The sequence below is a fragment of the Colobus angolensis genome, unplaced genomic scaffold, assembly GCF_000951035.1.
Source record: "Colobus angolensis palliatus isolate OR3802 unplaced genomic scaffold, Cang.pa_1.0 Scaffold159, whole genome shotgun sequence".
In the NCBI taxonomy this organism is placed as follows: domain Eukaryota; kingdom Metazoa; phylum Chordata; class Mammalia; order Primates; family Cercopithecidae; genus Colobus; species Colobus angolensis.
Window position 1 is genome coordinate 290668 of NW_012114699.1, and position 23468 is coordinate 314135.

At 36.0% G+C, this 23468-nt stretch overlaps 1 protein-coding gene across 6 annotated transcripts in view; it reads left to right on the forward strand.

Annotated features, from left to right (window-relative positions):
- STAG2 (stromal antigen 2) overlaps positions 1-23468 on the forward strand; it is a 155983-nt gene that overhangs the window by 92482 nt on the left and 40033 nt on the right. For all 6 annotated transcript variants that reach the window (XM_011936949.1, XM_011936951.1, XM_011936953.1 and 3 more), the window contains 12 exons: positions 3126-3202; positions 5706-5910; positions 7813-7964; positions 9464-9537; positions 10646-10769; positions 11572-11670; positions 11762-11841; positions 16839-16946; positions 18271-18382; positions 21554-21671; positions 22091-22194; positions 23234-23326. In XM_011936949.1, the coding sequence (XP_011792339.1) occupies positions 3126-3202; positions 5706-5910; positions 7813-7964; positions 9464-9537; positions 10646-10769; positions 11572-11670; positions 11762-11841; positions 16839-16946; positions 18271-18382; positions 21554-21671; positions 22091-22194; positions 23234-23326 (1346 nt within the window). The remainder of the gene's footprint in view (positions 1-3125; positions 3203-5705; positions 5911-7812; positions 7965-9463; positions 9538-10645; positions 10770-11571; positions 11671-11761; positions 11842-16838; positions 16947-18270; positions 18383-21553; positions 21672-22090; positions 22195-23233; positions 23327-23468) is intronic.

Here is a 23468-nt window from a genome sequence, read left to right on the forward strand (position 1 = left end):
AATAGCTGGGGCTACAGGCGTGCACCACCATGCCCAGTTAATTTTTATTTTTTGTGGAGACAGATCTGGCTATGTTGCCCAGGCTGATCTTCAATCTCCTAACCTCAGGCAGTCGTCCCACCTCAGCCTCCAAAGTGCTGGGATTACAGGCATGAGCCACCTTACTGGCATGAGCTATTTTTTTTTTAATTTAATTTTTTTTTTTTTTTTGTAGAGACAGGTTTTTCTCGTTGCCCAGGCTGGTTTCGATCTCCTAGCCTGAAGAAGTTGTCCTACCTTGGCCTCCCAAAGTGCCAGGATTACAGGTGTGAGCCACCACTCCCGCCTGAGTTTCTTAATTAGGCTTCTGAGTTGTAGTTGTTTTTAAAACAAGGCCACAGAGCATGTTTCCTTTGTCAAATTCATTCCTGTTTTGGCATCAGTTTGTTTATAAATCAGGAGCTTGCCTAACTCAACATTTGGACCTTGTCACAAGTGAGTTTGTCAAGATTTCTAAAAACTTAAGGTATTGAAAACTTAAATTGTAAGGTAAATTTGAGCACTGCTGCAGTATTTATCTTGGAATCAGGCAATCTCCATGAAGGGGAATTTACTATATAATCAAAGATAAAGCCATTAATTACGTATACACACAAAATTATTTTGATGTAATTCTTTTATAAATTACTTAGAAACTTCTTTAAGTATACTTATTGTAATTTAACATTTCCTACAGACCCAAGGTTGTTACAAGCATCAGTTATTTTTCTATAATACAGTGGTGGCTTCTGCAGCTGTTGAAGCATGGAGGGATGTTTAGCCCTATGCTGCTCCTGACTGCTCGGTGGTGATTCTGTAGCCAGTGTTTTCTTCTTTTTTTCCTAGTCAGCTGTCACTTTTCTTTTTTTCTTTCTTTTTCTTTTCTTTTAAGACAGTGACAGGATCTTGCTATTATCACTTTTAGATTTACCGGATTTTAGCAGTCTTGGTAAAAAAAAGTCCCCCACATTTTTAAGGCAGCAGGCTCTGGCCTTATGCCCTAATGGTGGCTTCATACCTGCCTCAAAAGTTAAATGAATGGAATTTGTGATAGCTACTTTCTATTCTGCTTTGAGGTCTTTTTCTGCTTGTTTTTGGGTTTCTGGATGTCTTGTGGTTTATGAGAAGGGGGAGGAGCTTTAGAAATGAGGGATTGTTGAAAAGTATGCAGTATGTTTGCTTCGAGATATATTTATATGTAAATGTTAATTTCACAGAAATGTTCAGGCCTTTAGTTACTTTTCTTTCTCTAGCATTCCCAGGTATACAGCACCTGGGTATGAAGTATGGGAAGGTTTTGAAGAGATATACATGATTCTAGATTAAAAACAAAAGCCTTTCAAAAGGTTTTTGAGAGTGTGTGTCTCCCCTCCCCTCCCCTCCTCTCCTCTCCTCTCCTCTCCTCTTTTTTTTTGAGACAGAGTCTCACTGTGTTGCCCAGGTTAGAGTGCAGAGGTGTGATCTTGGCTCACTGCAAGCTCTGCCTCCCAGACTCAAGTGATTCTCCTGCCTTAGCCCCCCAAGTAGCTGGGATTACAGGCACGCACCACCACACCCGGCTAATTTTTGTATTTTTAGTAGAGATGGGGTTTCACCATGTTGGCCAGGCTAGTCTTGAACTCCAGACCTCAAGTGACCCGCCCGCCTCAGCCTCCCAAAGTGCTAGGATTACAGTCATGAGCCACCGTACCCAGCAGAGAGTGTGTTTCTTTAGCCAGATAAATGGTGCTTTCTCCTGAGTTCATCAACTTTTTAAAACAATCATTTGGTTTTGTTTTTTTTTTTTAAGTTGTGGTAAGTAAGGATTCTTCTAGGATACCACTAGAAATTAATCTTACCCAGATAAGAGGGAGGCAGCATGATTTAGGTAAATAGTCTCAGACAAATTATTTAATTTCTTTTAGCTTTAGCCTAAGCCTTAGTTTCCTCATCTGTGAAGCTGGGATTATGGTTTTACAGCTATGTATATACACAGGCGTGCGCACACACACACATGCATGCATATACAAAATATTGCTCTGGTCAGTTGAAAAACATCTATGTTAATTATATCTAGTTCTTATTTATAAATCTCATCTTCCTGTACCAAGACACTCTTCTCTTAGATATTACTATATTTATGGTATTTCTACTGAGAAGACTGGTAAGCAAATAATTCAACAATAAAAACAGGATTTTGAAAATCTAGTATTTACGTTGATTATCCCAGCCCCCGTCTCTCTATTTCTCAGTCTGATGCCCCATCAGTGGAAGTTCGTGTATATCTTCTTACTGCACGCTAGAAATTTCCTTTCTGATGTTTGGTCTCCACCTGACTAATGTTTTACTACTTCTAATGTACACCCTTTCTTTTTTCCTCTCCCATCCTCCTGTGTAAGATTCTTAAGGTCCTTATCAAATTGTTTCTCTTTGACATAGTTCTTGATTTTCTAGCTTATAACGTGTGGTTTTTCTGGTGGGAGTGGAGTCAGAGCTATAGCATTTCTTTGGCATTTCCACTCATCAGGGCATCGGTTATGTACTACCTTTGACAGTTTACTTCTTTTTCTTTTTGGTATTCTTTAGTTTTAACTTTTAAGTAGATTACAGGCATCTAGGTGGGCGGGAACTACAATTACTACTTAACTCTTTTAGAGGATGTTAGGATATAGGTACCTTACACGCAATAGTGCTTAATAAAGAAGCTTGACTAAAGTGAACTCTAGCTTTTAACTCTTTTCCTTGTCTTCAGCTTCATCCCCAAGGTTTTAAGTGTTATACTAGATGCTATCTCACTCTTGATAACATATGGTTTATGTTAAAGAGACAAAGCCAATATAAATATTACAGCATGAGTAAAGTAAGTCAGGTAGAAATGGCCAAAGTTAATTGTGTTAGGAAAAAAGATCTGTCAGAAGTGTGGGGCTGTTTTCTTGTGCATATTGAGAATAGATAGCATTTATTTATAGATTAGAGTATCATGGTGAAGATCATTAGATGATGGTGGAAGAAGTATGCCTTTTATTGTGTGACCATAGACTTCTTAGTGTTAGAGACTTACTTGGAAGTTTTCTTTATTTTTTTTTTAATCACATCATATATTAACTTCTGACATTTGCAAATTTCAGGAGTTGTCACAGCAGAAATGTTTAGACATATGCAGAACTCTGAGATAATTCGAAAAATGACTGAAGAATTCGATGAGGTAACTTACTACCTTAAGTGTTTTGATAACTTATACATGTTTATCTTGACTTATTTTTGAAAGTATTCTTAAATTGTAAGCATTAGGCTGGGCACGGTGACTCATGCCTGTAATCCCACACTTTCAGAGGCCGAGGCAGGCAGATCACCTGAGGTCAGGAGTTCGAGACCAGCCTGACCAATATGGTGAAATCCTGTGTGTACTAAAAATTCAAAAAAATTAGCCAGGTGTCGTGGTGTGCCCCTGCAGTCCCAGCTACTTGGGAGGCTGAGACAGGAGAATTGCTTGAACCTGGGAGGTGGAGGTTGCAGTGAGCCGAGATCACGCCACTGTACTTCAGCCTGGGCAACAGAGCGAGACTCTTGTCAAAAAAAAAAGAAAAAAAAAATTGTAAGCATTAATGTTGTAAATAAGAGCTTTGGCATTAGCTTTAATCAAATGATGCCTGTGCGACCTTTGGCAGGTTGTTGTCTTAGTATCAGTTTTTTGGTTTTTTTTTTTTCTTTTTTCCTGATACAGAGTCTTGCTCTGTTGCCCAGGCTGGAGTGCAGTGGCATGATCTCGACTCACTGTAACCTCCGCCTCCCGGGTTCAAGCAATTTTCCTGCCACAGCCTTCCAAGTAGCTGGGATTACAGGCACCCGCCACCACTCCTGAATAATTTCTGTATTTTTAGTAGAGATGGGGGTTGAGTGGTGTGGGTTTACCATGTTGGCCACTCTGGTCGCGAACTCCTGACCTCAAGTGATCTGCCCACGTTGGCCTCCCAAAGTGCTGGGATTGCAGCAGGTAGGCGCCACTGCGTCTGGCCAGTATCAATTTCATTATCTGTAAAATGGGCCTAATAGTACTTTACTCATAAGGCTGTTACGAAGATTGAATTGAGTAATGTTTGAAAATTGCTTAACATTTTACAGTTCCCAGAACATAGCAAGAACTTAATAAATGGTAGTTATTATTGCCAAAAATGAAAATTTCAAGAAAGAATATAAGAACATATCCTGGAATGTTGTAAAAGGAAGATTTCAGCAATATTTAGGGAACCTGATAGCTAGGGCAAAGGAGTATATAGATATTTTTATTGTTTAAAAGCTCTTAAGAACAACAAAGATTACCTATTAGACTGAGTTGTCCCCCACTTACCTCCCTAGGGCTAGATTGAGTTGATTCTTTATTACAGTGAGCTCTTTGAAGTATCGTTACCAATAAATACCTATATAGATTTATTATAAATTAAGCTTCTTCAAGGAAGGAATTTGGGCTTGTTTGGGTCACTGCTGTATTTCAGCGCCAGTAGCTTTACTCTTCCAAAATTTTTCACTGTGGGTTTTCAAGTAGAAAACCTTGTCTGATTTGAGTTTTATTTGGTCTTTTTTTTCTTGCTTACTCTGATGAAGGAGCATTGAACTATTATTCTAAGAGATAGATGAGTTAACATGGCTTTGATGATCCCTATGTGCTATTAATCACTCCCCAAGTAGTTGAGAAGTAATTTTGAATAGTGGTATTTTTTACCCTTTTAATATTAAATGTTTTAGTGAGAACTTTCTCACTAAAAGGAAACAGCTATTTGAGATGATTGTCCTGAAATATGATTTGAAAATGTCAGCAAACCAAGTTGCTAACAATTAAGATGCTGTATTTCAATATAGTCACTAAATTAGCTAATCAGAAAATACCAAGAAAACTCTTTTGTGGAATATCAGGACCTTGTTCTCAGATGAGACTCAACTGCAATGTGACATGACTTAAGATTTTTAAAAATGTTCTGTTAACAAAAATTAATTTTTAAAATTTACTAAACTGTACTGATAAAATTACCTTACATCTCTAGGATGCTCTTGTCAGAGACCATTACTTTTAGATGTTCTATATGGTATTGGTCTCTGCTTTTATTTCTGAGTATTTTATTGTTTTTAGTGATTTGTGGAGAATCTCAATTTACCCTGAGACTAGAGAATGCCTTCTTGTGCAAAGGAAAACCAGAGTACCAGTCTTCCAAGGCATTACTAGCTACATTTCCATTTCTTTAAAAAATTATGATTGTTTATATCTGTTGAATGTGTGATGTATTTGAAGCTAATGTTTTGTTGATTTATATATCACATCATTTTATTAGATTGAGAATATGATTTCCATCATTTTGAATCTATTTAAAAATATAATTTTGGCTTGGTTTGGGTTTGCTTTTGCTTTGTATCTGTGCTTATCACAAGGATGTTTTGCTTTGATGAGGGAGGCTTTTAAAATTTTTAACCTGAGTAATTAGTATATATTTTCATTGGTTAAAGTGAATTCAGAATACCTATTTTGATCTTAAAGAGCCAGAGTATTCAGAGGTACCCCTACCTTTATATATTGTTCTCTTGCCTACTTTGAGGATTTATTGGAGAAGAAAGGTGAGAGATACCTTTTCATGCTTTTGTCTAGGGTATTTCAAAAGCAAGTGGTATGTTAAGTCATGCATTCTAAATGAAATTGCTGTTTTAAATTTTTGTTTTAGGATAGTGGAGATTATCCACTTACCATGGCCGGTCCTCAGTGGAAGAAGTTCAAATCCAGTTTTTGTGAATTCATTGGTGTGTTAGTACGGCAATGTCAATATAGTATCATATATGATGAGTATATGATGGATACAGTCATTTCACTTCTTACAGGATTGTCTGACTCACAAGTCAGAGCATTTCGACATACAAGCACCCTGGCAGGTCAGTATTTAGAAATTTCGTCTTAGATTTGAGATGAAAAAGATTCTTATTGAAAGAGAAAGGAAATAACAGAGATACAAATTAATTAATTTTATTTATAAAGTGACCACTAAGAGGACAGTCCCCTCATCCCTCCTGCGAATTACTGGAAATGGGATGGTAATTTCAGTTTCGATTTTGTGAAGGTATACTATAACTAGTATATGGTGATTTTCTTGTATACTATGCATACTGTGCCACAGCAGGGGAGAATGGGACGATAGGTATGCATTGGATTATTGAAAAATACTATGCCACAAGAAGGGAAAATTGGATGATAGGTATGTATTGGGTTTTTGAAAGATATGTTACCAGGGAAGATATTGACAGCAGATTTGGAGATATCATCACAGTCATTTTGGATATGTGATCCTGATGACCATATAGTTTGTCTTTGGTGTGCATTGCCTCTCCAGGTAGGATAGACCCTACTGGATGATGCCTGTTCTTTCAGTCACACTGCAAAAAGTTGATTTCTCTTAGTTTCTGGGTAACTTTAGGCTGGGGCAAATTCTTTGTTCTTTAAAGTTTAATTAAATGAGGTATATTTTTATACCTCATAAAATCTATTAGTTTCTCTTTTGTGCTTAAGGTGAAATTGGTGATATACTGTTTTTGAGTTTCAATAAATAAAATAGGCACTGTTATGATAGTATTCTGAATCTTCTGAATCTTAATGATATTTTGATTTTTAACTAAAAAACTTCATATTCTCTGTGGTTTGTTTTTCATTTAGAAGATTTTCTCAAATGATTAAATCTATGATTAAAGATATGCTTCTAAGTCCTTCATTATTAAAGAGAAAATGCAGTTTCCTATATGTTGTTTTTGTTTTTACGTTTGAAGTCAGAAAACATGAATGTGATCTTGCTTTATGCACTTAAGGTAGCAATGTCAAGAACTTGATGGCTAAAGTAAATTGAAACAAAGATTATGGTGCAAGATGGATACTTGTAGATCAGAGTGACAAACTGGATTGCTGGGAGCGTGAAATTAACTTAGAGCAGAAAATTGGGAAATCTTTCTTTAAGAGAGCCAATAGCCACAAATTTAAGATGTAATTTTATTGTTGTTATATCGTGCAGTGCACTAAGTCTGAGAAGTAGTCTGGAGTAAGCTAAAGAAAGAAAAAAGTGATCAGATCTTTCAGTTAATAAATTTTAAATCCCAGGCAATAAGAATCTTTTATCAGGAGTAAGAGTTTAGTAACAGAAGGTAGAGATCTGGAGGAAGTTTTATGAAAAAGCACTTTAATTAAGTGACATTTTGCCCTTTATACTTTTGACTTTCCATGGAGATCTGTTCACAATTTCATCAGTCATGTTATAGAGTAAAATGAAAGGAAAGCAAATACTGATAAAATTCCTCAACATTTTCATAAAATATAATTTGATGTAAAGCCATCAAGTTCCTTTTAATTACTGAGATAGCTAAATAGCTTCTGTGTGAACTAAAATTTACTTTAGAAGGTGAATTATGATCTATGACAATGATTATTTTAGGGAACATATTATAGAATAATGGAATTTAAGGATAGTCTGGAGTCAGATTGCCTTGGTTTAAATCCTGGTTTGACTGCTTATATGAACTGAGGCAAATTTTAAAATTTCCCTGAGCTTCAATTTTGCCATGCATGAAATGGGTATAATACTTTTGAGAGGGCCATTGTGAGGATTAGGAGATAATTCCTGAAAAGTTGTTTTATTTTTTGTTATTTTATTGTTGTCATTTGTAGCAGCTGCATCTTTCTTTTGTTAGAAGCAAATTAGCTCATTTCTGCTTAATTTTTCTATTTGATCTTACATTGTAAATTTTTGTATCTGTTAGATTAATTTCACCATACTTTTACTCTTTAAAAAATAGCTATGAAGTTGATGACAGCTTTGGTGAATGTGGCACTAAATCTTAGCATTAATATGGATAATACACAAAGACAATATGAAGCAGAACGGAATAAAATGATTGGAAAACGAGCCAATGAGAGGCTAGAACTCCTTCTACAAAAGCGGAAAGAGGTAAACTTTTATATTGAATATTTAGGCTATTGTGTGACCAACTTGGTCACCATTAATTAGGATATAACTTTGCTAGTGGCTCAGATAACTGTTTTTGAAATATTTAAATGTAAATAACATTTCAAACTATTTGCCCAACAAAATTCTGATGAATATCCATGCCAACAATACTGTTTTCTTATTTTCAGTCTGCGTGGACTACTATTAAGGGTAATGGGCTTTAAGTAAGGGGACTGGGGTTAGTCTGACAAGTTGTTTTAAGCTTTAGTATTATTCATCTCTACGGTGAAAAACCTTTTGTCAGGATGAAAAGAGGTTTCACAATTAAAATCACTTTGAAAAATACAATCACTTTGAAAAATAGCATAAGCTGTTTATTACTATCTAAATCAGTGTTTTTTTATACAGTAGAAGGCATTTGTTTAACATTAATGACTGACCACCAAATTCAACTTTGAATGAGGAAAATAATTTTTTCAGCCTTATGCAAAATAACAGTAAATGAAATCTTTTGATGCTGTGGCTGTAATTTAAATTCTTTCTTCATTGGTGATAAACTATTTTGCTATCTCATAGTGGAGATGTTTGTTTTCATATCAAATAGGCAAAGTCTGATTTTTCAAAAATATTAGTAATGCAGTTGAGTTCAATAGTTATCGTGGTAATCTATGAATTATTGACCTGATTCTGAATTTTTTTGGGGGGAGAAATTAGTAGCTAATTTTAAATTGGTTATTTCCAAAATAGTTAATAACTTTAAAACATATCCAGACTCAAGAAAACTAAGAAAAATCGTGCTCGTATTTCCCCCATGTCTAAATTCCTCATCTTTTTCATATAATTTGAAATAAAGTATTGATACTTTTCCCCTTAATTTATGTATATGCTATATAATAAGTGATATGTAGTAACAATAAACTACAGATTTCTTTACAGTGCCTTTTTTTTTTGGCGGCAGAATCTCACTCTGTTGCCCAGGCTAGAGTGCAGTGGCACTATTTCGGCTCACTGCAACCTCCACCTCCCAGGTTCAAGCTCCTGCCTCAGCTTCCTCAGTAGCTGGGATTATAGGCTTGTGCCACCATGCCTGGCTAATTTTTGTATTTTTAGTAGAGTCGGGGTTTCGCCACATTGGCCAGGCTGGTCTCGAACTCCTGACCTCAAGTGATCCGTCTGTCTTGGCCTCCCCAAGTGCTGAGATTACAGGCATGAGCCACTGCATCCGGCCTTCTTTACGGTTCTTTAGTGGAAATTTATGAGCATTAGGAAAAAAATTAATCTGCTAGCTAAATATTAAAATCCCATTCAAGTATTTCAGGTATTAAGGGACTTTACCTGATAATATAACTGTTAATTTTTCTATATGGTTACTGTTGTCTAGTAAAATTCAAAATTCACCAGAATACTGGGGAATTCTGCTTTTCTCGTGCTTATAACAACTTACAGGTGTTCATTTGGTTGTCTTCCTTTACAATTGAAAAGAAATGTGTTTTTTACAGCTTCAGGAAAATCAAGATGAAATAGAAAATATGATGAATGCAATATTTAAAGGAGTGTTTGTACATAGATACCGGTAAGTTGTGACAGTTTTTTCTTAAATAGCACTATATAATTTCTACTCAGCAAGTTTGCATATTTAGTGGTGTAGGGCATCTAAATTAGTGGGAAGAATGTTACAGTAAAATCAATGTTAGACTCTAAACTGTGCCACTGAGTCACTCTGGGCAAGTTATTTAACTCCTGTGAGTTTGGTGTTTCCCATCTGAAAAGTGGATAATACTTAGCCCATAGAAGTTACTGCTATTTGGAGTCAGGCTACACAATACTTAATTGCCTTTGGATGCGCTATGTTAGTAGAACCTGCACATGCTGACTTTTGACTCTCTTCCCTTCCATTGAATATCAGTGGGAAAAATTGGATAGGTTAAAGTGAGATGTTTTCTTCTGCTGTTTTGAATGAACAGAGGAAAGAAATAGTAATCTTATTAAATTTCTGCTGTAACCTATTCTTAAATTTTGGTAGTATTTTTATTCAGCTTCTTTCACATATCCTCAACTTGGCAGTTACTGAATCAGGTTAATGTTTGCTTTGTAATGTCTCCATGTCCATTCTTACCTTTTCACTTCTATTGTCACCATTACCTTAGTCTGTTTCCTCATTCTCATGCCTAGAGATTATTGCGGTTTTGCCAAAATATCCTTTTATAGTGTTATTCCTCTGCCTTCCATGACTCACCAGTACTTACAAGATAAATTTAAAATCATTTATTCTAACATTCAAATCCCAGTTGAACTTGGCCTCAGTGTAATGTGTAAATAATTCTTACCTGGAAATTATGCTGTAGCCAGACAGATGTGCCTGCTGTCTTCTGAACACACCATGTCCAGCAGGTGTGAGCAAAGACTGGGATGTGGTATGGTATAAAAGGTGGGGATGGGATTTTGTTTGTAGTTTTATATAATTTTAAGTATTTATGTGTTGATAATTATGCTTTGCCATCTAGACTGTAAGCTTTTGGCATTCAGGCCCATGCTTCATTTATGTTTTTTTAATCTCTAGTAATACTTAAGATAGTGTCATATTCATAGTAGATCTGAAGTACTTGGCATCTCTTGAATGAACCATAAGTTTTGTGGTATATTGGCACTAATTATGCATCGGTTTTCCTTCCTCCATTCAGTGATGCGATAGCTGAAATTCGAGCTATATGCATTGAAGAGATTGGCATTTGGATGAAGATGTATAGTGATGCCTTTCTTAATGACAGTTATTTAAAATATGTTGGTTGGACTATGCATGATAAGGTAAGATGTGCCCTTCAGACTGCTTCTTTCTACACATCGGCATGGCTGCCTGCAGCTCTCATTCATGAGTTATCTGCCTGTCTGTATACCTGGTGACACATTTCTGTAAGCCTCCCCTTTATTATTTTCTATCTTCTCTGTAAAAACTTATTTTCTGTCACATAAAGTCTGCTAGATATTTTTGAATCCTGGCCACTGATTTAAACATTAATGGTGAATCAGTTTTTTGCTGAAATGTTACAATCATGAAGGTGGTAGGAGTGAGACATTTCTTAGGGCACAAAGAAGAACCATTACTCTGTTGTTGTCTGAGAGCTATATACTTAAAAAAAATTCTTCATTTTTGATCTTCTCTTTTGACAAACCTGTATCTTAGCCAGATTATACCTTACAGCTTGGTTTCTGACCTTTTTAATATGTTTTCATTAAACTACCATTCTCTTAGGCTGCCTCTTCACTTGCCTTGAAGAAGTTAATTGTATATCATTCTTTCCAAACATTACTTTCCATAGTGGAAAATATACTGTGACACATGCTTCTATTGTTTTTCATAATAGTTTTGTTCTGAACAAATTTTCAAAAATTATCCTTTGAACTTCAGAAACAGTAACCCCATAGGTATTTAGTTGTAAATGTGTGTACTGATTACTATTTTTGCATTATCAAAGATGATAGTTTCTGAAGGAATGCTATGGTATGAAACGTTTAAAATTTTAAAGTAGAAAATATTGTATACATCTTGAATATTGAAGTTGAGAATACATAGAGTTTTAATTCATTGTCTCCTTTTTTTTTTTTTTAGCAAGGTGAAGTAAGACTCAAATGTCTTACTGCTCTACAAGGGCTTTATTATAACAAAGAGCTTAATTCCAAACTGGAACTTTTTACCAGTCGGTTCAAGGTTAGTATTACTTAAGAATTTACAAATAACTTGTCATTTGCAAACACTTTTCTCTTTCTTTTTAAAAATATTTTAATTTTTTTGTCCTTAGGATAGAATTGTGTCTATGACCCTTGACAAAGAATATGATGTTGCAGTACAAGCAATAAAATTACTCACTCTTGTTTTACAGTAAGTATGTATTTGTTGCGTATTTGCACTAATGTTCAGATATCTAAATAATACATTAGAGTATTTGGTTCAAACTCATCTAGGTCTGAATTTTAGTAATGGAGTTTTACAGCTAGAAGTTGAATTTTTTCATGTATAGCTGAGAAAACACAGGAAGAAGGAACCGTAGAATATGGAAATTCTAACCGAGTTAGGAATTCATGTGTTCCCATTCTCTTGGCCGATTTCTTTCCTATTTTTCTGTTTCTGATGCTCTTGAAATAAGTTAAGCACATCAGTGTATTAAAAAACATGCTTATTATATTTTGTTACACTTTTAGAGTATGAGCATTTATAAGAATGTCTCTGTTATACTTCTCATAGCACTTTTAAACAATCTGAATTTAAGACCTATTCTATGTTAATATCTGATAGTGATGTTATTCATATTTTTCCTTTTTAAAAAATGGTAGTAAAATACAGATTATGTAAAATCCACCATTTTAACCATTTTAAAGTATGGTTTACTGGCATTACCTATATTTACGTTGTTGTACAACTGCCACCACTATCCATCTTCAGAACTTTTTCATCACTTTATTCTGGAGCTCTGTACCCACTAAACACTGATTCTCCATTGTCCCCTTCCTGGCAACCACTGTTTTATTTTCTGTCTCTATGAACTTGCCTATTCTAGATATTTCGTATAAGTGGAATCATACAATATTTGTTCTTTGCATCTGGCTTATTTCACTTGGCATAATTTCTTCAAGTTTCATACATTAGTATAGCATGTACTCCTGTTTATAGCTGAATATTTCACTGTATGTATATTCCACATTTTATTTATCCATTTTTGTATTGATGGAGATTTGGACTGTTCCCACCTTTGGTTATTGTCAGTAATGCTGCTGTGAACATAGATGTACAAGTATCTGTTTGAGTCTCTGCTTTCATTTGTTTTATGTATACCCAGAAGTGGAATTGCTGGATCATATGGTAATTCTGTTAAATTTATTTTTGAGGAACCGCCATAATACTTTCCACAAAGCTTGGACTGTTTTACATTCCCACCAGCAATGTACAAGATTTCCAGTTTCTTTTCTTTTCTTTTTTTTTCTAAGATGGATAGAGTCTCGCTCTGTTGCCCAGGTTGGAGTGCAGTGGCATGATCTCAGCTCACCACAACCTCCACCTCCCGGGTTCAAGCGATTCCCCTGCCTCAGCTTCCCGAGTAGCTGGGATTACAGGTGCCTGCCACCACGCCTGGCTAATTTTTGTTTTTTTAGTAGAGATGAAGTTTCACCATGTTGGCCAGGCTGGTCTGGAACTCCTGACCTCAGGTGATCCACCCGCCTCGGCCTCCCAAAGTGCTGGGATTACAGGCGTGATCTACTGCACCCGGCCAAGATTTCCAATTTCTGTACGTCCTCACCAGCACTTGTTTTCTGCATTTCAGAATAAATATTTATCAGGTGATGTCTCTATACCAAGCACTTGGGTAGTATGTTGAGAGAGTTAAAAATCAGAGTCTTCTCATTTCAAAATAATACAATTTTTTATAAAAATATCTAGAAATAAGAAATCTACCAGATATATGCAAAGAAACATTAATAAAATGCAACTAGCGGACATAAAAGAAACCTTGAATTTGGAAAGCTCACCTAGGAAAACTCAGTATTTAAAGGCTTTGTAATCTTCCTATTCTGTATATTTACCACAATGTAAATAGTAAAGGCAAAGGATTTTTTTTTTTTTTTGCCATAGCAAGCAAATTGTGACATTTCATATGGAAAATTTATCATGTAAGAGTTGCCAGAAGAGTATGATACAAACTAATGAGTGAGGACTAGCCCAATATAATTTTAAGTCATGTATTATAAAATCATAGTAATTTAAAAATTTTGGTCCTGGTGCATGAATAGACAAAAAAGATCAATGAAGCAGAATAAAAATAGAGATAAACACATATGCATCAATAAAATGACCATGTAAGGCTTTTAAGAGCATGACACAAAAGCTAGATATAAAAAGATCAGTGAATTAACTATATAAAAACCTAAAAATGTCTGTATGGCATAAAATACCGTAAACTCAGAAAACTCAGATTGGGCAAGATATTTTTGCATCAAAGGAGTTAATTTCTGCAAATCAATTAAAGAAATCTGTAATAATAGGAAAACAGTCAAATATTATGGATCAGATCATTGATAGAAAAGTACGAATTTAAACATGAGAAGATGTTGGGCCACACTTATAAACATATATATTAAAGTGAGACTTTTAAATCTGTTTGCTTGGCAAAGATAGAAAGTGTTTGGTAATTATACTATATTGTTGAGGCTATGCCATAACAGGCCCTTTTACATTGTCGATGGGAGTATAAATTGGTCCAAGCTCCTTGGAGAAAAACTTGACAGTATCTGTCAGAATTTCAAATGCTCATGTTCTCTAACAAAGCATTGTTTGTAATAGCAGAATTTTGAAAACAACCAAGGGTGCATATCAATAGAGGAAGAATTGGCCAGGCATGGTGGCTCACGCCTGTAATCCCAGCACTTTGGGAGGCCAAGGCGGGCGGATCACGAGGTCAAGAGATCAAGACCATCCTGGCTAACACCGTGAAATCCTGTCTCTACTAAAAAATACAAAACAAATTAGCCGGGCATGGTGGCGGGCGCCTGTAGTCCCAGCTACTCGGGAGGCTGAGGCAGGAGAATGGCATGAACCCGGGAGGCAGAGCGTGCAGTGAGCCGAGACCGAGCCACTGCACTCCAACCTGGGTGACAGAGCGAGACTCCGTCTCAAAAAAAAAAAAAAAAAAAAAAGATAGAGGAAGAATTAAATTAGTATGTAAGATAATAGCAAATATAAGCACTTTATATGGATAATTTCATTTAATACTATAGCTCAGTGAGATGGTAGTAGTTATTCCTATTTCTGTGAATCGGACAACATTGCAGTAATTAAAAAGAAGGTAGTTCTACAGATATTGACAATTCAGGGAATTCACTTACCTTGGAATTTCTTGAGCAGTCTGTTAACTGTTGCATTCTTTCTTTAATTTTTAATTATATTTTAAAATCATGAATGTTATATACACATGTTGTATATAAAATTTGTGAAAGAATTCTGAAATAAAGTAATAGTATGCTACATATATTTCTATAGCTTCTTTCCCACCATCCTCCATAGTACACTAGAAGCATCTTATTTCTGATTTTTTTGTTTGTTTGAGACAGAGTCTTGCTCTGTCGCCCAGGCTGGAGTGCAGTGGCACAATCTCGGCTCACTGCAAGCTCCGCCTCCTGGGTTCACGCCATTCGAGTCAGCCTCCTGAGTAGCTGGGACTACAGGCACCCGCCACCATGACCGGCTAATTTTTTGTATTTTTAGTAGAGACGGGGTTTCACCGTGATCTTGATCTCTTGACCTCGTGATCCGCCCGCCTCGGCCTCCCAAAGTGCTGGGATTACAGGTGGGAGCCACCGTGCCCGGCTTCTGATATTTTTTATCAAAGATAATAGACATAGCCATTCATGTTGATTTTCAGCCATCTATATACCTAATAATTTAGATTTCTTAGATACGTTCCTTTTCAAAAAGTTAAAATGAGTGAACTTCTGTAGAATTACAATACTTGTTTGATTCAGTGTTTTTTTGTTTTGTTTTTTAGAGACAGGGTCTTGCTCTGTCACCCAGGCTGGAGTGCAGTGGTGTGATCACGGCTCACACTCCAGCCTCGCCCTCCCAGGCTCAATCCATCTTCCCACCTCAGCCTCCTAAGTAGCTGGGACTATAGCTACTGTAGTCCCACCATGTCCGGCTAATTTTTTTTTTCTTTCCGTTTTTTTGTAGAGATGAGGTCTCATGTTGCCCAGGCTAGTCTCAAACACCTGGGCTCAAGTGATCCACCCACTTCAGCCTCCCAAAGTGCTGGGATTACAGGTGTGAGCCACCACACCCAGCCTGATTCAGGGTTATTTTGTTAAAAACACACGAGTTATTTTTCCAAGAACAATCTGATATTATATAAAGAGCAATTGAAATCAATGTGCTTTTGAAACTTGAATTTTAACAATTTAGTATCTTTTTCTCTCAAAAAGAAGTAATACTTCTTAGACATCAGACTTCTGGAAGCTTTCAGCACAACAGAAAACCAAAAAGAGGATCTGTGTGCTTCAACTATCCAATCTTCTTAGGCTTTTTTCCTCTGGCAGTGGTCCTATAATTTGAATTTATATATAATGGTAAAAACCTAGATTATATATTACAGTAGACTAGAAGCATATTGGGAGAGAAAGACCTGCCAGGGGCCAGGAATCTAAATGCAGTTGCAAGGGAAGAATTCACAGCGTTTACCCTGGGGTACTGTGGTTGATGGGCCTTAATAATGATTATGATTATCGAAAATATTTTGTTAGGCTTATTTTGTTCTTTAAGGATAAGAAAAAGAAAATGAACATTACATTTTACTAAGATTTTTTTTCCCCCAGTGATTGCAATTAAAGATCTTTGGCACTTAGATTTTAGTTATTTGGGAAAACCACTTGCATTGCCTTTTATGGTGTTCAGTACATGGTGGATGAAGCATTCTTGATGGATGTGATATAAGTGAGACATTAGTATATTTTGATGTAATGTGACTTAATATTACTATGAAATATAAGCAAAGTATTATATTATCTGTGATTTTTAACTGTAAGCTCTTAGCTTGCTGCCCCTTTACTTTCTATATCAGTTTTCATTATTTTGTCTTCCTCTTCTGTTAGCATCCATGTGACATAATTCTCTTAAATGTTTGTTTACCTTCTGCATTCACTTTTAATTTTACCTGCCATTTATCTTTGATAGATTTTGGTAGATGGTGATTAAATAAGCTTGATTTTTTTTTTTTCCTTTAACACGAATTTGTGAAACTTTACAACTTTTTAAAAGTATGAGCATAAATTTTGGTACTGTTAATATGCTTAGAATTATGACGTTACTAAAAGCACCTGTTACTGCTTATTTCTTAGGAGTAGTGAAGAAGTTCTTACTGCAGAAGATTGTGAAAATGTCTATCACCTGGTTTATTCAGCTCACCGGCCAGTAGCAGTAGCAGCTGGAGAATTTCTTTTCAAAAAGTAAATCTATAGTTCTGTTACTCATTTTCTGAGGCATACTTTCATAACAGTAATTTGTTATGTTACACTTGACATTAAGATTTTATATATATGTATAACTTATTTTAAAAATTACTACAGATCATATCGAAGCTTTCACATTTTGCTTTTTCCTTTAAAAGTTTAGATTTCTCCTAAGTTCTTTGATTTATTTAAGTTAGATCTTTAAAGGGAAATGTACCCATGTCTTTCAGTGAACATGGTTAGAAAGATACCTAACTATATTATAATATTAAGGCTGACCTCTTCCTAATTGTTTACCCTTCTAATACCTGCTTCAGCTTCTAAATATTGCTTATGCTATATTTAGTCTTTTTTTTTTTGAGACAGAGCCTCTCTCTGTTGTCCAGGCTGGAGTGTGCAGTGGTGCGATCTCAGCTCACTGTAACCAACCTCTGCCTCATGGGTTCAAGCGCTTTTCGTGCCTCAGCCTCCCGAGTAGCTGGGACTACAGGCTATATTTCGTCTTCAAACTTATTTTTCCTTTTGCTTTAGAAAATATTAAAAGGTTCTTCAAGTACTTAATAAAATTTGACATAAGAATCCCAAGAATTCTACAGTCTCTTTACTTTTATGATCCTATTTAACTCAGATTAGGTAGTATGAGTAGAAGTGTGAATATCTGATCACAGAAAACACTCAAAGATTGTTATATAATGGCTTTCAAAGAGACTATTTTGAGCCATATAGATTAAACTTTTCTTGTTGCTATGATTTTATTAAAATGCCTGTTGGGGGTGCAGCAATTATTAGAAAGAAAGAGTAGGTGGCATAAAACATTTACACTACAGTTTTCTATTCATTGCTGTTTAGTGTTAATTCTCTTGTTGATTATGAGGAAAAATGCTCATGCTATCCATAGTAAAAAGACAGTAAGTTGGGGTAATTTTGCAAGAAGGATGGAAGGAAGGTGTATGTTTTGTTTTCAAGATGAATGTGTATCATAGATTTTTTAGCATAAATGGTGTAGCTTTGTCAATGTACTACTTTTATGAAAGGCAACAGTTATATAAAATACAGTAAGGTTTTTAGAAACAAATAATTTATGACGGTACAATTAACTTGAGAAATTAGTTTAAAAAGACTTAGAATTACCATCAAACGTGAAATGAAAAAGGTTTATAGCAATTATTTGCATGATGTGCCATAATGTTGGATGATATTGTACTTACCCAGTTCTCCTTTACTCCTTTGTTAGATCCTTAGATACGAAATCTGGTTAATTTTTTTTTGATTAGGATTTTTTTGTTGTTGTCATAAAATAAATACTTTACTTTTTTCACAGGCTCTTCAGTCGTAGAGATCCAGAGGAGGATGGAATGATGAAAAGAAGAGGAAGACAAGGTCCAAATGCCAACCTTGTTAAGACGTTGGTTTTTTTCTTTCTAGAAAGTGAGGTTAGTTGATAGTATTTATTTTATACTTAGGTTCAAAAAATTTTGGAAAAGGGGTTAGAATGAGGCACATTAAGAAAATATATATTCTTTGTAGCACAGTAAATTGTGAATAGAATGGAGATCTACCCACTCCCCAAATTTCTTTACAAATATGCTTTCTACTTTTTTTGTTTTTTGTTTTTTTGAGACGGAGTCTCACTCTGTCACCCAGGCTGGAATACAGTGGCGCCATCTCGGCTCACTGCAGCCTCTGCCTCCCAGGTTCAAGCATTTCTGCCTCAGCCTCCCAAGTAGCTGGGCTTCCAGGTGTGTGTCACCATGCCCAGCTAATTTTTTGTTGACTAGGCTGATCTTGAACTCCTGACCTAAGGTGATCCGCCTGCCTTGGCCTCCCAGTGTTGGGATTACAGGCGTGAGCCACTGTGCCCGGCCGCTTTCTACTTTTAGTAAGATGTTCAAACGGTCGGATTTATGTATAGGGCTGAGAATATTAATTTTAGAGTTCAAAATCCTATTTGTCAGTTGGACTACTCTGCTTACTATTTGTGTGATCTTGGTTTAGCTACTTACTCTTTCTAAGCCTCAGTTTCCTAGTAAAAAGATGAGTAATAAATTCTTAGTTAACACTGAAATAATCTGTATAAAACTTAACACAGATCTAGAACATTGTAAGATCTCAAATGTTGGTAACTGCCATTGCAATTGTAGATGTGGACTTAAACTAGTCTCCCTAAAGTTGGAAACCTACAATGTTAGCCAGATGTTGAGAGGGCTCAAAATTTATTTTTGGTATTCATATTACATATTACTTGATTAGTGATCGGGCCTTTTAATTTTCTAGTTATTTCTATATATGGATATATAATTGGTTTTTTATTCTTTAGGATTTTCTACGTTATACCATCAGGTCATTTATAAAGAAAGATAATTTTCCTTTTCCTTTCCAGCATTTTTTTTCTTTTTTTTTTTTTTCTTGCCTTACTGAATTGGCTAAGACCTTCAGTAGAATGTTGAGTAGGGCCAGGTGCGGTGGCTCACGCCTGTATTCTCACCACTTTAGGAGGCTGAAGCAGATGGATCACTTGAGGCCAGGAGTTTGAGACCAGCCTGGCCAACATGACAAAACCCCTTCTCTACTAAAAATACAAAAATTAGCCAGGCGTGGTGGTACATGCCTGTAATCCTAGCTACTTGGAAGGCTGAGGCACAGGAATTGCTTGAACCAGGGAGGCAGAGGTTGCATTGAGTCAAGATCGTGCTACTGCACTCCAGCTTGGGTGACAGAGCAAGACTCTGTCTCAAGTAGACATCTTTGGATGTTCCTGATCTTTTGGGAAAAGTGTCCAATATTTCAGCATTAATTACCTTGTTAGCTATAGGTGTTTTGTAGCTATTTATAATCAGATTGAGAATATTTCCTTTTATCCTTTCTTTGCTGAAAGTTTCTAACATGAATGGAAATTGAATTCTGTAAAATGCTTCTGCATTCCTTGAGGTGATTGTTTTATTTTTATCCTTTACTATGTTAATGTGTTGAGTTATGTTGAATGACTTTTTAAATGTTGGATCAACCTACTTGTTCATGATGTTATTCTTTTTATATATTGTTGGATTCCATTTGCAAATATTTTATTTTATTTTTTTAAGAGACCGTGTCTTGCTCTGTCCCTCAGCCTGAAGTGCAGTGGCATAATCATAGCTCATTGCAGCGTTGAACTTCTGGGCTCAATTGATCCTCTTGCCTCAGCCTCCCTAGTAGCTCCGACTACAACTGTGTGCCACCACACCCGGCTAGTTTATTTTAGAATCTTGTAGACAATGGGGGTGTCTTGTGTCCCAGGCTAGTCTTCAACTCTTGGGCCCAAGCAGTCCTCCCTCCTTGGCCTCCCAAAGTGCTGGGATTACAGGCATAAGCCACAGCACGTGGCCCGGTTTGCTAGTTTTTGAGGATATTCCATGTTCATAAAGCATTTAGATTTAGATTTTTTTATTATTTGTAATTGCTTTGACAGATTTTTTTTTTTGTATAATTATTATGATTTGCACGCCCCCTCCTCCCCCCGCCAAAGGAGTTGGGAAACAGTAGGGTTTTTGTTTTTTCTTTTTTTTGATACAAAGTCTCGCTCTGCTGCCCAGGCTGGAGTGCAGTGGTGTGATCTCGGCTCACTGCCAATCTCTGCCTCCCACGTTCAAGCGATTCTCCCACCTCAGCCTCCATAGTAGCTGGAATTACAGGCACGCGTTACCACACCTGGTTAATTTTTGTATTTTTAGTAAAGACAGGGTTTTGTCGTGTTGGCCAGGCTGGTCTTGAACTCCTGACCTCAGGTTTTCCACCTGCCTTGGCCTCCCAGAGTGCTGGGATTACAGGTGTGAGCCACCATGCCCAGCTTTTAAGCTGGGCCTTTTAAGGGTCTTTTAAGCTTCACATAATGAAGAGAATGATTTGCTTATACATTGAATTGACAAACATACATTTTGTGTTTTAATTAACCGTTATCACTCCCATTCAGGTAAAGTAAATTCATAGCATACCTAAGAATTGAGAGTAGCTCCAAATAAGCAGTATGTATGTAATTTCTTTATAAAATACTTATCAGGGCAGGTGCGGTGGCTCACACCTGTAATCCGAGCACTTTGGGAGGCTGAGGTTGGCGAATCACCTGAGGTCAGGAGTTTGAGACCAGCCTGGCCAACATGGTGAAACCTCATCTCTACTAAAAATACATAAATTAGCCGGGCGTGGTGGTGCATGCCTGTAGTCCCAGCTACTTGGGAGGCTGAGGCAGGAGAATCACTTGAACCTGGGAGGTGGAGGTTGCAGTGAGCCAAGATCGCACCACTTCCCAACAGCCTGGGCGAGAGTGAGACTCTGTCTCTGCCCCACTAAATATATATAATTTATTATAAATATATAAAAATATTTAAAAATATATTTTTTTCATATTAATGTTTTAATGATAATTGTTAATGTGTAATGATGCTACCTCACACGTCTTTCTTATAGCAAGCAGACTAAGGCAGTTTCTTCTCTGTCCTTTCATCTATTTGGCCTCAAAAAATAGACAGCTGTTTGAGAGTTTGTAGATGGTATCAATAAAGTTTCCATTCTTTTGAGTTAAGGCTAGTGTGCTTATTGTCTAAGACTACATTGCTCTTTTTAAATTTTAGTTACATGAGCATGCAGCATACCTTGTGGATAGCATGTGGGACTGTGCTACTGAGCTGCTGAAAGACTGGGAATGTATGAATAGCTTGTTGCTGGAAGAGCCACTTAGTGGAGAGGAAGGTAAGGATGTTTAATTATGATATTTTTGTTTAGACAGTTTTGTAAGTAGATTTTTACTCATTCCATTTGTTTATCCTTTTAGTCAAGACAATTAGATAGAAAGTCTTACTTGGTGCATAGTTTTGTTTTCATGTAAATATTATGCTATGTAAAAAGATGTAATTGCTGTCAGCATTCTTTATTTTTTTTTATCTGGGTTATTTTCTTTACCCAAATGTATGAATCTGTGGTGGATAGATTTGGGATGCTGAGGGTTTTAGGAAGGTTGTCTTTTCTGTGATACAGTAATGGGATTTTCTTTAGTACCTTAGGGCAGGTTCTGTTTACAGGCAGAAGAAACTGTTATGTAATAATGCAAGTAGCGTATAGGGAGAAGAAATAGGCTCTTTTTGACTTTTTGACTTTTTTTTTTTTTTTAGCACTAACAGATAGGCAAGAGAGTGCTCTGATTGAAATAATGCTTTGTACCATTAGACAAGCGGCTGAATGTCATCCTCCCGTGGGAAGAGGGACAGGAAAAAGGGTATGCCAATCAATGTCTTTTCAATATTCTAAACTCCATTTCTCCTTTTTCAGAATCTTTTAAAAATTCCATTTTAGCCATGAAACAAAATTTTTAAAAATTTTGTTTTATTTTTCAGACAACCTTTGCTTATAAATGTGTTAGAGGTAAATTTTAAAGCATTAGCAATTTGAGAAATTTGAGTTCTCTATAAGATACTTTTTTAGTTAACTGCAGGAGATATGATTGACAGTCTCTGCCTTCATGACTGAATGTAGTGTACACCATTTGGAATGGTGCAGTTGTATGTTCTATTTATGGAGTTGCTTGCTTTTTCTTCTAAAATAAAATCGGAAATAAAAATTGAGATAATTTTTTATTAAAATAGGGAAATTTCTATTTCCTGGGATCATATTTTAATGCATTTTTGTAAAGTTTATGTGAATTTGCATTTTATACCAACAATTCCACAGGCTTTCAAACTTTTGATTGTAAAGCATAAAAATTCTTTTTTATATTGTGACGTATTACACATGAATATATTTGTGTTTGTGCATAACTGAAACAAAATTTTATCAAAGACAAGGTGATGTTTTCTATATTTTCCATTTCTGTGTTTAAAAATTTCTGTTTCTTTTTGCTAATTGCTGATAGCAATTTAGCGTTTTGAATTTGTTACTTACGTGTCGTGTTCCACAGCCTAGAGTAAGCAGAAATGCTGGTCAATCCCAATATTTTATATATAAGCTCCTAAACTATATTTTCTATTTTTAACTGATTCTCCTACCATGTGAAGGTAGAGTTGATGAGTCTTACTGGATATTGATTTTCCCTCTAGGACTATGTAAAATTTTTTTTGTTATTTCAGGTAGCTTTGTGTTTTTATAATGTGTAGTTTTCTCTTTCGTGTCACTTTTAGGGTTAATGTTTTATAGTGAAATTTTTGTGTCCATCTCTTGAAGTTTACTTTTAGTAATCATTTTGTATGTTTTAACTAAAACTTGAACACTTAACAGTGCTAATCGGCTTAATAAATATAGAAGTCTTTCTGTTACTTTAGGTGCTTACAGCAAAGGAGAAGAAGACACAGTTGGATGACAGGACAAAAATCACTGAACTTTTTGCTGTGGCCCTTCCTCAGTTATTAGCAAAAGTAAGTTTGTGTCGATATCATAGTGTTATTAAGAAATCACAGTTTTGCCGGCCGGGCGCGGTGGCTCAAGCCTGTAATCCCAGCACTTTGGGAGGCCGAGACGGGCGGATCACGAGGACAGGAGATCGAGACCATCCTGGCT